This window comes from Ursus arctos, chromosome X (assembly GCF_023065955.2).
Source record: "Ursus arctos isolate Adak ecotype North America chromosome X, UrsArc2.0, whole genome shotgun sequence".
NCBI classification, from domain to species: Eukaryota; Metazoa; Chordata; class Mammalia; order Carnivora; family Ursidae; genus Ursus; species Ursus arctos.
In genome coordinates, this window is record NC_079873.1 from 84,758,611 (window position 1) to 84,772,715 (window position 14,105).

General features: G+C 34.1%; 1 protein-coding gene across 1 annotated transcript in view; it reads left to right on the forward strand.

Moving 5' to 3' along the window:
• The window catches only part of COL4A5 (collagen type IV alpha 5 chain), a 240,960-nt gene that overhangs the window by 139,811 nt on the left and 87,044 nt on the right, over positions 1-14,105 (forward strand). The window contains exons 17-22 of the mRNA XM_048213522.2: positions 152-205; positions 1,796-1,837; positions 3,858-3,990; positions 9,179-9,352; positions 9,655-9,738; positions 13,225-13,317. Coding sequence (XP_048069479.1) covers positions 152-205; positions 1,796-1,837; positions 3,858-3,990; positions 9,179-9,352; positions 9,655-9,738; positions 13,225-13,317 — 580 coding nt within the window. The remainder of the gene's footprint in view (positions 1-151; positions 206-1,795; positions 1,838-3,857; positions 3,991-9,178; positions 9,353-9,654; positions 9,739-13,224; positions 13,318-14,105) is intronic.

The following is a 14,105-nucleotide window of genomic DNA, read 5'->3' on the forward strand; positions in this document are numbered from 1 at the left end:
TACAAGCCTTTGGTTAATTTCTAATGTTCTAAAAAAGTTGACTGTGACCATTTTTGCCAATGTTCTTTGTTGTGTTTATGGAGCAGAGGGTGTTTGAACATCCTTACTCCACCATTTTTGCTGATGTCACCCTGATCTCTATATTTTAAAGGGTTTGCCTGGTGATCCTGGTTACCCTGGTGAACCAGGAAGGGATGGAGAAAAGGTAAGAATTTTAATACTTTGAAGTGACTGGTTGTATTCTACTTAACATAATCCTTTTTTCTTCCAAGGTTGAGTTCTAAATGAAAAAATTTCTTAATAACTAGCTTTTGTATTCAAAACATACCTTCTTTATTCATCTTTTGGTGTTGCTCCTTTTTCTTTTGTATCATTTCCTCTAAATTTTCATTCATTGTCCTAAATCACAATCTATGTGGTAGAAATCCATGAAGAATTGTTTGACTTTAGCATTTCCTTTGTGAAAAGTTGGTGCCTTCATTTTGAGCATGTATTGGCAAAACTTTTGTTCTCTAGAAAGTGGATTCGGCACTATTTTAGTGAGGTCCTCATGCTAAAAAGGCTTGTAGCTGTGAATTTAGAATGTCTCCACTAAACATTTCCATTCTCTGTGCGGTTATTGTCTGAAAGTCTGTGGCTAATTCTTTGTCACTTTTTTTTTCCTCTCGTTTGGCGATATGGCCTGACTGGAAGTCATTTATTTAGTTATCTATTTTAAAAGTGACTATGAAAAAAAAAAGGTGGCTTTGAAAGAATGTATGAAGCACACATTTCCCTTATTTATTTATAGCAGACCACAAAATATCCAGTTTTCCAATCTCTGTGATCTCCAATTGCTTTATATGAAAACCAATACTGAAAAGCTTTGTTTTGCAGGCAAGGAGGAAAAGGTTTTACAAACTTGAATGTACCCAGAGGGCGCATGTTTTAATGGTGGTTATCTCTAAACTAGATCCAACTTCAAGCTTGGACTAAGAGGCACAGCCAGAATAAAGGAAGATAATAAATAGAGAACAGGATTTTTTTTTCAAGTAGTAAGTAAAGTGATAGGATCAAGTAAATCTTTAAACTAAATGAAGCTTTTAGATAGATGAAGAGTTCCTATGAACAAGTCTAGAACAAGAATAGAGGGCTGAGAGAGACCTCTATCCTTGGGTCTCGGCCAGTAGAATAACAGTTGCATACTGTGTTTTTCATGCTGTTGTAGCTACTGGTTTAGAGTAACCATTTTGTCTCTGAATTTGTCTTTCATTAGTTTCTAAGAGGAAACTCACAAAAGCAATTATAATTAATTAGCTGTTCCTGATTATAGTTAAGTCCATCAGCTCTAAAATATCTGTCACTAATGGAAATAACACTAAATTTATGCTCTTGACAAGTTTTATGAAAAGAAACATGGCTTAATGTAAAAAATAAAATGGTTTTAACTGATTCTTGTGGTGCCAATTTTTTTTCAGTATCTTCTTTATAGAGTATTTATACTTTGCTAGAAAATAGGAATCTTAAAATCAAAGGATGTTGGATCTAGACATACCTTGGAAGTCTGGTCCATATAATAAAGCAGATAAATTAATTGATTTGATCAAAATCATGTAGCTAGTAAATCTGAGACAATATCACGGGTCTTCCTAGGCTTATTTCAGTACCATCTCATTACCTCAAGTTGTGTTTCTCTTTGAGATATTTTATTATGGACTCCTGGGTCTTTATGAAACTTAGTTATCTGCTATGTTTTTAAGGAAATTGATGTTTTCATGTGATTTTTACTAATCTACTTTACACTTGTATTAAACAGGGCCAAAAAGGTGACATTGGCCCAACTGGGCCTCCTGGACTTGTAAGTTTTTTTTTTAGTCTCCATTTATCAAATTTATGAATGGATTTTTATTTTTGTGCCTTAATATCCTCTGTACCTTTTTCTCATAGAACACAAAATTTCAAGTCATTAGTAACTTTTACTGACTTAAAAGTCTACATCTAAAAACCTCAGTAATGATGACCTCAAAGTCTTTGTATTGTTTTGCCTTTATATTACTTCTCCATAGTAAAGATCCAAAATTATGGCATTGGGTTGTTTTGCATCATGATTGCCAAATTATTTCTCAAATAACCAGCAGGTGGTGCAAGTGTTGCTTGTAAAGGTTTAATAAAAGAAACTTGGGAAACAAGGGATTGGCCCTTTCCCCTGCAGAGCTCTGGAAAGCTGGATTTGGTCTTAATAGGTTTTCTCAATTTGTAATTGTCTGATTCACACCTCTTTCTTCCTTGGGTATGTGCTTTCTAGGGGCTCTTAATCAAATGTAGGAAACTGCTCTATGAAAGAATAATTAGGGGGTTTACAGATTTTGTCATGTTTGCGTTCACCATGAAATTTAGGTCAAATATATTTCCAATCTTAGTAAGAATAAAATATCATTGTTACAGTTTGACATACTGGCTTTCCTTTGATTGAAATTTGGTAAGACTCTTGGTTTTATACTGTACTGAATCTGCAAATGTGCAAGTGTCATAAGGTCTACATGTTCAGACGTTTGAATAACATTAATTCTTTCTGTCCATCGTCTCAGATATTGCTACTTAGTACTTAACAAATCTAATGAAAATATACTTAAAGATCTTAGACAATTTTTATTCACTTCATTTTAAAGTCAGAATTTTAGTTCTCTGAGAAGTAATTCCTTTGTAAAATGAGATTATAACGTTCTTATAAATATCAGAAGAAATGGAAATTTTGAGAATGCAGTCCTACCCAGCAGCCCACTTTCCCTTTTGAACTATCATCTCCATTCTAGGTCCCACAACTTTCAGTCTCCTTTTGTCTGAATATTTCTTTTATCCAATAGAACTAGGATGAAATATTGCACTTTGCTAGTAGGTGTTGATTTGTACTTAAGTCCAGCAGTCCCTTAAATCTAAAGCTTAATTATCATTATAGCTCTATAAGATCAGTTTCTTTATATTTCAATTATTTAACATGAAATTCTTTAGACACTGAGATTCTAAGGAGACCAAGAGAAAAGGAATGATCAGTTAGTTGATTCTAATCAATAAAGCCCTCCTGAAAGAGATGAGTTTATTTTGTTTTAGAGGAAGAAAGAAATGTGGGTTGATAAAGGGAAAGATTGGGAGAAGGCATTATAGATATCTTAAATGGCGTATTCAGAGCGAAAGGCAAGAATGTGCAAGATGCATGAAGTTGTTATAATCAGACAGACCTCACTCTCCTAAAACTACACTACTAGAAATAACAGGAGATGAAATAGGTGAGAGAGGTATTGGAAGTGAGAAGAGATTTGACAGAGTCCAGGGTGAAAAGTAGCATCAGACATAGTAAGAAGTACTGGGCAATTTTGAGTCCTTAAATAGGATAGCTAACACAGAGAAATTGATTTTTGAGGAAGCATATCCTAGCAGTAGATTTGGATTGAAGGGGAGAAGCTCTGAGGTGCTTCTCTTAGTCCAAGTGTGAGATGGGCATAGTAGCTGTGGCAACAGGAAAGAAGGAGGCAAATTAGAGACATTTTCAGTAAAGAATTATCAGGCTTAGGTAACTGGAATGAATTGAATGTAATAAGAGACATCAAAAATAATTCTAGCTCTGTAAGCCTGGGGCTCAGGAGAGTGGTATTATTATTATTATTATTATTATTATTATTATTATTATTATTACAGTTTCTAATCAGTTGAAGGATAGAAGTGATATGGAATGTGACTCAATCTGTGTAGTAGTCTTGATGATTTTGCATTCAAGGGCTTTGTGAAAATGATGGCACTGTAATCATATGTAGCTGCTAGATTATTTTTAGAACAGGGCTCTTCCTCTTTGAGTTCCTTTATTTTTTTCTTTCATAATAAAGGTGATTCCTAGGCCTGGGACCGGTGTAACTGTAGGAGAAAAAGGAAACATTGGGTTACCTGGCTTGCCTGGAGAAAAAGGACAGCGAGGATTTCCTGGAATACAAGGTCCACCTGGTCTTCCTGGACCTCCAGGTAAAAGAGACTGTACTTAATGTTCTTGTGTTTATAGCATCTTTACTAATCCACATGTCCAGTATTATACTAGTTCCAGGATGAGCATGGAAGTAGAAGACATGAGTATTTTTTAATTGACAGAAGCTTCTCAACTCTTACTATAGCCTTTCTCACCAAATTTCTCACCTGTACTTTAAAAAAAAAAAGCCAAGTCCATTGGATAGTTCTCTTTTACCCTAAAAATACCATTTCTACCTTTTATTATTAATAAATTGCACCCAATGTTTCTGTAATCCAAAAAATAACCATTACATTTTTCATGCTGCTATGGAAGGGAATGCTATTCTAATAATGCCTAGTTTTATAAGATTTCCTGTATTAAAACAGTAAATGGCACTATCCACTTAGAATTCCAGAAATATCTACTTAGAAATCCCCATAGTGATTTTGCACTGCAATAAAATTTGGTGGCTCAGTACTGAGCATTATATAGTTCCCTTATTGAAGATACACAATACAGTAGAGCATTTCTAATTTGGCCGAAGACTGAGTACCACCACCCTTGTCTAGCATGTTTATTTGGATGTTCTCTAAAATGAAGAGATAGTATGGATTTATGTAAAATATGAAAAGGCATCTGGCATAGCACCTGGAAAACATATATGTTTAATAAATTATTGTTCCCTACCCTTCAAAAATTTGACTAATGAAATATTAACATGATGAGACGAGTGACAGTGATCTCCCAAGGAGAAAGAATAAATGTGGGTCCCACTTCATTCTAAGTATACACTTTGAATTTCTAATTTCAAGATAGTAGACTAAACAATACTATGTCTAGAAAATTCAGATAAGGAATTCTCCTAGGATGCAGCAAAAAAGTTACAGAATTATATCACATGAAAGAAAAATTAAGAGACATAAAGGATAAACCTAGAAGTTCCAAAATTTACCATGAAGGAGTTCAGAGAGGAAAGAATGGGACAACAGGCAATATTTGCAAAATTAATGACTGAGAACTTCTATTTACTGAAAGAAAACATGAGTCCCTATGAAATGGTGTATGAATTACCAAGCAAGAGTAAGATAATAATAATACACAAATACATAATGACATATTGTAGGGATATTTTAGAATTTAAGGATAAAAAGAACCTCTTAAAAACTATCTGAAGGAAAAGGCAGACCACCTACAAAGCAATGAGAGTCAGAGGAAGATATTGAGGCATTTTCAAAGTGATGAAGAAAAATAACTATGAATTTGGGATTCTGTATTACATCAAACTGTTATCGTAGTGTGAATATAGGATACTTAGAAAGTTTAGCACCTCCAGAACTTCTCTAAAATAGTTACTGGAGGGTTTAGTCTAAGAAGGAGGAAGTGAATTCAGGATGAACTTGGGGGTGGGAATGGGTAAGATACAAGAACCAATGGTTAAGAAAGATATTTTGTGGAACTATAATTATACACGTTATTATCATAGGATGTAGGGATACAGAGAGAAGAGGGGGAAGTCAATCATACAGTTTTTTTGGTCTTATTAGAGAGAGAGAATACTAATATTTCTAACTCTATAAGTTTTTAGAAAAATGTAAGTTTAAGTACATAGGTCAAAATTTTAGTAGTAACCACTGGAGAAGAAAATAAATAAAATGCATGACTTACATACCTTTGAGAAAAGAAAATGACCAAAAGTCTGGATCTACATAATACAAGTTAGAATTGGGACAAAACAGACACAGACAAACTTTGGTAAATAGAAAATAAAATATAAGATGACAAGAAGTGAAAAATAAACCAGTAACTCCAATAAATGTGAAAGGCCTAAGCACTGATTAAAAGACAAAAACTAAAATAAAATTGAAATAAAAATATATACTGTGCATAATAGGCCTATTTAAAGTAAAAGGACATACGCACTAATGAATCATGGAACTTTACATCAAAAACCAGGGATGTACTGTATGGTGACTAACATAATATAATAAAAAATATTATTATAAAAAAAGATATGCATGTAATAAAAAAAGTAATTTTTAAAAATAAAGGTTCATTTTTACCTACTAAAAAAAGATAAAGTAAAAGGACATAAAAAATTTTAAAGCAGTTGAAAGATATTAGGCAAGTGCTATCTAAAAGAAAGCTGGTTTGACAGTTCTAATATAGTATGAAATAGAATTCAATTCAAGAAGTACATTAAAAAGAGAGACATTTCATATGGACAGATATAGACAAATCATGAAACTTTATACATCTAAAAATACAACTTTGAATATATAAAGTAAAAATTGATAAACTACAAGGGATAAATTGGTAAATCCCTGACATATTAAGGAGGTGAAAAATAAATCAGGATATAAATGATTTGAGCAAAACAGGCTGCATATGTGGGAGAAAGAAAAGCTGTATGCAGCAGAGAATATACATTCTTTTCAAACTTAGTGAAAGTTACAAAAATCGACTCTACTAGATCAGAAAAAATCTTTTATTTTTTTTTTAAGGATTTATCTATTTATTGTTGAGAGACAGAGAGAGGAGGTGCACGCACACACACAGACACAGGGGCACAAGTGGGGGTGGGGACAGAAGGAGGAAATCTTAGAGCAGACTGGAGCAGACTCACCACTGAGCAGGAGACTGGTGTGCGGCTGGATCCCACTACCCATGAGATCACAACCTGAGCTGAAACCAAGAGTTGGACACTTAACTGACTGAGCCACCCAGGTGCCCCCCCCAAATCTGCATATATGTAAATAACTTTGGAGGTAAGGAAGAAACAAATGGAAATGACTAAATGCAAATCAACCTTGTATCAAAACTTATTAAACATAGCCAAAGTGGTATCCTTAATTTATCACAAAATTAAAGATACTAAAAATAAATGAGCTAATTCGAAAAAATAATAAGAACTGAAATAAGCATAAACAAAATAGAAGGAAAAACTTGATAAAGGTAAAAATAAGAATAAAATATGATCAAGAGAAAAGCAAGAGAAGGCACAATTAATATCAATAAAGAAAATATTATTACCATAAATACAATTAATTTTTTTAAATTACAAGAAAACTATAAAATTCTATCAATCTATTGGAAATTCTAAATGAAATATGCATTCCTCATGAAACAAAAAACACAAATTACTAAAATTTTCCTGAGAAAGTAAAAAAAAACTAAGTAGATTAATTGCCATGGAAGATTTGGAAATGTTAAGGATTTCCATGAAAAAACATTTTATGGTTGGTTATATAATTTTGTGGATGAATTCTACTAAGTTGTTGGGCAAGTAATTCTGATATTTTACAAACTTTTTCAGAACATGGTTTTTTAGGGGCGCCTGGGTGACGCAGTCGTTGGGCATCTGCCTTCGGCTCAGGGTGTGATCCCAGCATTCCGGGATCGAGTCCCACCTCAGGCTCCTCCGCTGGGAGCCTGCTTCTTCCTCTCCCACTCCCCTGCTGTGTTCCCTCTCTCGCTGGCTGTCTCTGTCACATAAATAAATAAAATCTTTAAAAAAAAAAAAAAGAACATGTTTTTTTAAAAAAAGGACATTTTATTTAATAACATTGATAGCAAACCACCAAGGAGATAGCACTAGAAATAATTCAGTCTCATTTATGAATGTAGAAACAACAATCCTAAATAAAATATTAGCAAATCAATTCAGTAGTATATTAAATAATATGATGATATGACCAACTAGATTTTACCCTAAGATTGCAAGGGTGGTTCAACATTACTGTAATTGACTACATTGACAGATTAAAAGAGACTAGGCCAAAAGTTACAAAGAAAACAGTCAATAAAATTCAATACCCATTCAATTTTTAAAAGGTAAAAAAGTTATCAAACTAAGTTAAAAGGGAACTTGATGAAGCTATCTGCTTCATATAGGAAGTACAGTACTATACAGTAAATGTCATACTTTTGTGGTAAAACATCAGGAACATTCTCATGCAAGTCAAAAATAAGATACACATACTCAAGAGTTGCCTATACCTTTTGTCCTTACACTGGAGAGACCAGCCAGTACACTAGGTCTGGAAGAAAAAAGAGTTGTAAGGATGGAACAAAACTGCAAATTTTAGTTTTTCACAAACCCTATTATAATCTACCTAGAAAGCCTAAAAGAATCAAATGACAAATTACCAGAACTTAGAATGTTTGCAAGGTGGCCAGATATGATAGTTGCAATCCTTAAATAATTTGCCTTTCTGTTCACCGGCAGTAAAAAATTAAACATATGAGAAAGAAATCCGGTTAACAATAGTGATAGCAATAAAATTCACAGTAGTAATCAAATTAACCCATGAATAAACCAAACAAAAGATGTGTAAGAACTTTTTTCAGAATTCTATAAGATATCATTAAATAATGTAAAATTAATAAATAAGTGGAGAGATATACTTAATTTCTTGATATGAGAACTCAATATTATAAACAGGTGATTCTACCAAAATTTAATCTTTAAATTCAAATTAATCTCATTCAACATTCCAGTATTTTTTAAAAATGAAACTGACAAACTGGTTCTAATATGCATTCAGAAGATAAATTTCTAAGTCTAGTAAAGATGGTTTTTATTTATTTTTTCAACTAACATCTTTCATAAAGGTAGAAGCATTTTCTTTTTTTTTTAATTTAAATTCAATTAGCCCACTTACAGTACATCATTATGAAGATGGTTTTTAAAAAGAACAAAGATGGGTATATTTTCCTTAGCAGTTTTGAAAACATTATTCAAATCATTTATAATTATAATGATTATTTTTCTTATAAAAAGATGTGTTTATGGTACAGCAATAGATAGTGCAGAAGAATGTCCAGAAGTAGAGCCATGTTTGCATGAAAACTTTGAGATGCCTCTTTTTCTCTTGCCAATGTCTTTCTAGTATTTCTTAGATTCAAAGATCATAACATCAAAAAAAAAAAAAAGATAATAGCATCAAAGAAGAGCAGGTAGAGGGTTATTAGTACATTTTCAAAAGTAGTAAAGCTACCTTCAATTATTCTTTCTTACACTCAGACTGGTACTTACATTATTTAAAACTTTTTCATGCTTTTCCAGTTGTCGATTCTCATAGAAAAAGTAAGAACATAACTGGCATTATATATTAAAGGAAGATCTTATCATTATTTATGTCTCATTGAGAACTAAAGTAATATCTCTAAAATAATTTCAATCACTTTAATTTTTTTTTATCTTAGGAACTGCAGTTACAGGTCCTCCTGGCCCCCCTGGCTTTCCTGGAGAAAGGGGCCAGAAAGGTGATGAAGGTCCACCTGGAATTTCTATTCCTGGATCTCCTGGACTTGATGGACAGCCTGGGGCTCCTGGACTTCCAGGGCCTCCTGGCCCTCCTGGCCCTCACATCCCTCCTAGTAGGCTATACTTTTCTCCTAAATTCTGTGGGTTTTGTTTTGTTTTCATTTGTAAGTGAATCTAGCTGAAGGTTGGCATTATTCTACTGCTTCCTCTACTTTTGATTTTTGGTGATTCTTTGATGTTTAAATTTTCTCTTCAAATTATCACCAATATTATATCTTCCTTTTGCTTATAGGTAGTTGTATTACTGCAGAGAAGTAACTGAAAATAGATCTTTTTTTCTAACCTGTCAAGCTTTCTTTTTGTTTAGTCTTCTAGATATTTCACAATTAGTTTGTTATTCTTTATCTTGTCTCAGGTGATGAGATATGTGAAGCAGGCCCTCCAGGCCCTCCGGGATCTCCAGGTGATAGAGGACTCCAAGGAGAACAAGGAGTGAAAGGTTTGACCCCCATAATCATTCCTTCATTCTCCCAGATCTTCAGCCAATGCCCTATATCCTCCACTCTACCTCAGTCACTCACTGTCATGGTCTTCCTCCCAAGACCATCTCATCACCAGTAGTGCACACTTCCATAATCTTGATTTCATGAATCCCATTTTCTGACTGCTGTATCCTTTCTAGCTCCCTACCTATAATAACCTGACTCCAATATTACTTCAGCCTCACTGATACCTATGAACTTTGACTCTCCCTCAACCTTTTGATGTCCTTTCTTCCCTCTTAACCTTTAAATCCTGAGATCAATCATTGTAAACAATTCCATGTATAAACCCTTGCCTCCTTCACTCTCCTCTCACTTCATTGTACTCACTTGGAACAGAAGCCTAGTTTTAGTAATTCCAAATCACCACATCTTCTGAGCCTATGCCTTCTCTTCCCTCCTCAAATTTTTAACACCTCCTCTTCCATCCTCATGTCAAGAGTCTGACCTGCTTTCTCTTTCACTGACCAACTAAAGCAATAAAAGAATTTTCACGCATTACAACTACCACATTTACCCACCTACTCGCATCTGTGCACATATACTCTGCCTTCCTGCCTATTACTATCACTGCTCCTATCTAAAGCCAATTCTTCTATTTGTACAATAGATTCCATTTCCTCTTGTTTTCCCAAGGATTTCATTCCAGAAATTCCTGGCTCTCCCACATTGTCAATTTTTCCCTTTTATGGATCACTCCTGGCAACATACAAATATACTTTTTTTCACCCATCTAAAAAATACCTTATCATAATCTTACTTCCGCTGCCAGATCCCGCTTTCGGCCTCTGCTCCCATTGCAGCAAAACTCCTCCAGAATTTTCTACTCACTATCTCTGGATACTCTTCATTCCAATCATGATTTTAGTCCCCTAAATCCATCACTCCATAGATGCTATTTTTGTCCAAGTCACCAGCAGCCTATACCCTACTAACCCAAGTATCAAGTCTCAGTTCATTTTTTACTCGTATTTTTCCATTTTTAAACACTTTCCTCACTTGTCCTGATTTTCTTCATACCTCCTTGGACTATTATATATATTAGATATAGAGGTAGTGATAGAGAGAGTTATGTCTATATATATCCCTTTCTGTATATTTGTCTCTCTATATCTCGTTCTCTTTATATGTGTATCAGTGTATCTATATAATCTCCCATGAAAAATGTAGAACTTTTCCAGGACTCTAGAAGACTCTTTTGCCCCCTAGTCAGCACTCCCAAAGGTAACCACTATTTTATCCTCTATCATACATTAGTTTGCTTGTTCTTGAACTTTGTATAAATGGAATTCCATATATAAATGGAATCATACAATGGAGCCCATACTGTATGATTTTTGTGTCTGATTCTTTTGCTCACTATTATGTCTGTAGGATAACTATATTTTTGTTTGGAGTAATATTTTTCTCTGCTCTTTGGTATTCATTGTATGAATATACCTAAATATTCATTCTAATGTTAATGGACATTTGGTCTAGGGCTAGTATAAGTAAAGCTGCTGTGAACATTCTTATACATATATTTTGTAGGACATAAGCATTCATTTCTGTTGTGTATATACCTGGGAATGGAATTGCTGGGTTATAGGTGTAGGTGCAGGTTTTGTTTCCATAGATCACCAAACAGTTTTTCCAAAGTGGATTTAGTTTCCTGTTACCAGATAGCTTATTGATGCTGAGCCTCTTTCCTTATAGTTCGTATATTCTTTTTGTAAAGTGCCTTTTTCCTATTTTTTATTAGGTTGTTGGATATATGTATCATAGCTATCTTCTCCTGTTCTGTGACTTGGTTTTTTACTTATGGTATTTTTTAGCATAAGTTATTAATTAAAAGAAATCCAATCATTAATGTCCTCTTTTATGGTTTAGTGTTATTTATGTTCTGTTTTAGAAATTTTTGCTTATCCCAAGATCCTGATGATATTTCTGTGTGTTTTCTTCTAGAAGCTTTATCGTTTTGACTTACATTTTGATCTTTCATCTGTCTTCAAGTAATTTTTGTGTATAGTTTGAAGCAAGCATCAAAGTTTTTTCCCATATGGGTATCCAGTTAACTCAGTATTGTAGTGCAAAAGACCATCATTTCTCCAATGAATTGCATTAGCACTTTTGTTGTAAATCTTATGACACTAATATGTATGAGTCTATTTCTGACCTCTCTATTTTGTTCATTGTTCTATTTGTTTCTCCTTCCACCAATGCTCGACTAAATTATTGTAGCTTTATAGTAAGTCTTGGCTTAATTTGGATTTCCATATGTATTTTAAATTTATCTACCCAACATTTAACTTTGAAATGCCCCGAGTATTTTAGTCCTTGTTCCTCTTCTGTATTTGAACTCATTCAGCACTGTCATTACTTTAAATACCACCTATTTGCCAGTGACTTTCAATTTTATGTCTCCTGTCCAGATATAAGTCTTTTCCTCTAGATTAGTATATCCAACTGTCTACTCAACATTTCGAACTTGACATCTTGATTAAGTTAAAGTCCCGATTTCTGCTACCTCCTCCCCCATAATTTTACCACTTATGTTTTCCCTTTTTTAAATGCAGGTGACCCTAGCCTTTTGGTTGCTTGGGCTAAAAACCTTGGAATCACCTTTGATTCTCTTTTTCTTTTGTATTCCATGTATGATCTGTGAGAAAATCCTGTGAGCTCTACTTGCAAATATACCCAGAATCTAACCAGTTCTTAACCAGGCTTTATGGTGGCCTATGTGACATTTTATGATATGCCGCTTATTATAGCCTGTGAACTGTCTGACCTGCTTCCCCTTCCTCTCTCTACTCCAGCAATCTTGTCTCCTTGATGTTTCTTGAATAGGCCAAAAATGGCTATTCTTTCTTCCTAGAGTACCTCTACATTCATTAGGCACATGCCACATCCTTTTTTTTTTATCATATATCTTCATCTCATTTGACCACCCTATTATTATAACCTGCCACTCATCCCTAGCATGTCCAGTTGCATTTACCCAGGTGTATTTTTTCTATAAACATAACACCATTTGATATCTATCTATCTATCTATCTATCTATCTATCTATCTATCTATCTAATATATATATATATACATATATATATATATGTATATATATATATATGTTAATAATTTGTTACCTTCATTGTTCATTAACCTTTTCCACTGGTAGAATGTGAACAAAATGAATTTTTGCCTGTTTTGTTTGTTTTGCCTGTTTTGTCTGTTTTGTTTACCAGTATATCATAGACACCTGGAACCAGTACTTGGCAAATAATAGGCACTTGGCAAATAATAGGCACTTGGCAAATATTTATCAAATGAGTTTATTCTAATACAGGCTTCTCTAAACTACACTGTTGGGTAGGAATTTTGTCCCTTGGTGCTAATTTCTTTAGAACCTATCTAAAAGAGATATACCCCTTTGAGTAAAATTCGTTTCTCAATATGCTTTTCTCTAGGTGACAAAGGTGACACCTGCTTCAACTGTATTGGAACTGGTGTTTCAGGGCCTCCAGGTCAACCTGGTCTGCCTGGTCTTCCAGGTCCTCCAGGTAAAACATTCTGCCTCAGGGCAACCTTTTAAAAATATTTCTTGGCTAGATTTTAGTGAGCTCAGTTTTATAATGATGCCAGTTTCTCATTTTATAGCAAGTCTCTCATATCCATAAATAATTAAATATGAAATGCCTCTCTCTGCAACGAAATAAATTATGCTCTTGTTTCTAATAACTGAAGCTACCAATACTTTCCATTAAAGACTTTTGACAATATTATTCCAAGAAAAATATCTTCCCTGTTTTCCATATAGTGAGGAAAATAACTCATACAGAGTCACACTTCTTTCTTCCAAAAATCTGGGGGAAAAGCTCATAATGTCTGGCCCCTGAGTTTAGTTTCCAGTGGCAGAGCTTCTAGTCTTTGGGGATATATCACGTGTTGTCATCAAGGGACAGGGCTTCTACTGTAGTTTGGAAACCAACTGCCCATATTCCTCTTTCTATATATATAACTCCTCCTTCCCTGTTTCCAATCAAAGTTGTATTTGCTATCCATCAGACCCACAACTCTCTCTCAACTGCCTCTTGGGATATCCCAATATTTTATTCTCTTGAAATCACACTTTATGTTTGTGTCAGGGCTGAGAGTAGACAGATTTCTTCCCTTTCTGTCTAGTATGTCTGCCAAAGGAACCAATTCATTTAGCACTTGGAAATAGATTTTTAGCCGGTCTTATAGCTGCCACTGGAAATTAATAATCTAGCCTTGTACCTCTAGTCCAGCGGTTTTCAAACTTGGGAGTACATCGGTGTTACCTGGAGGACTTGTTAAAAACCCATAT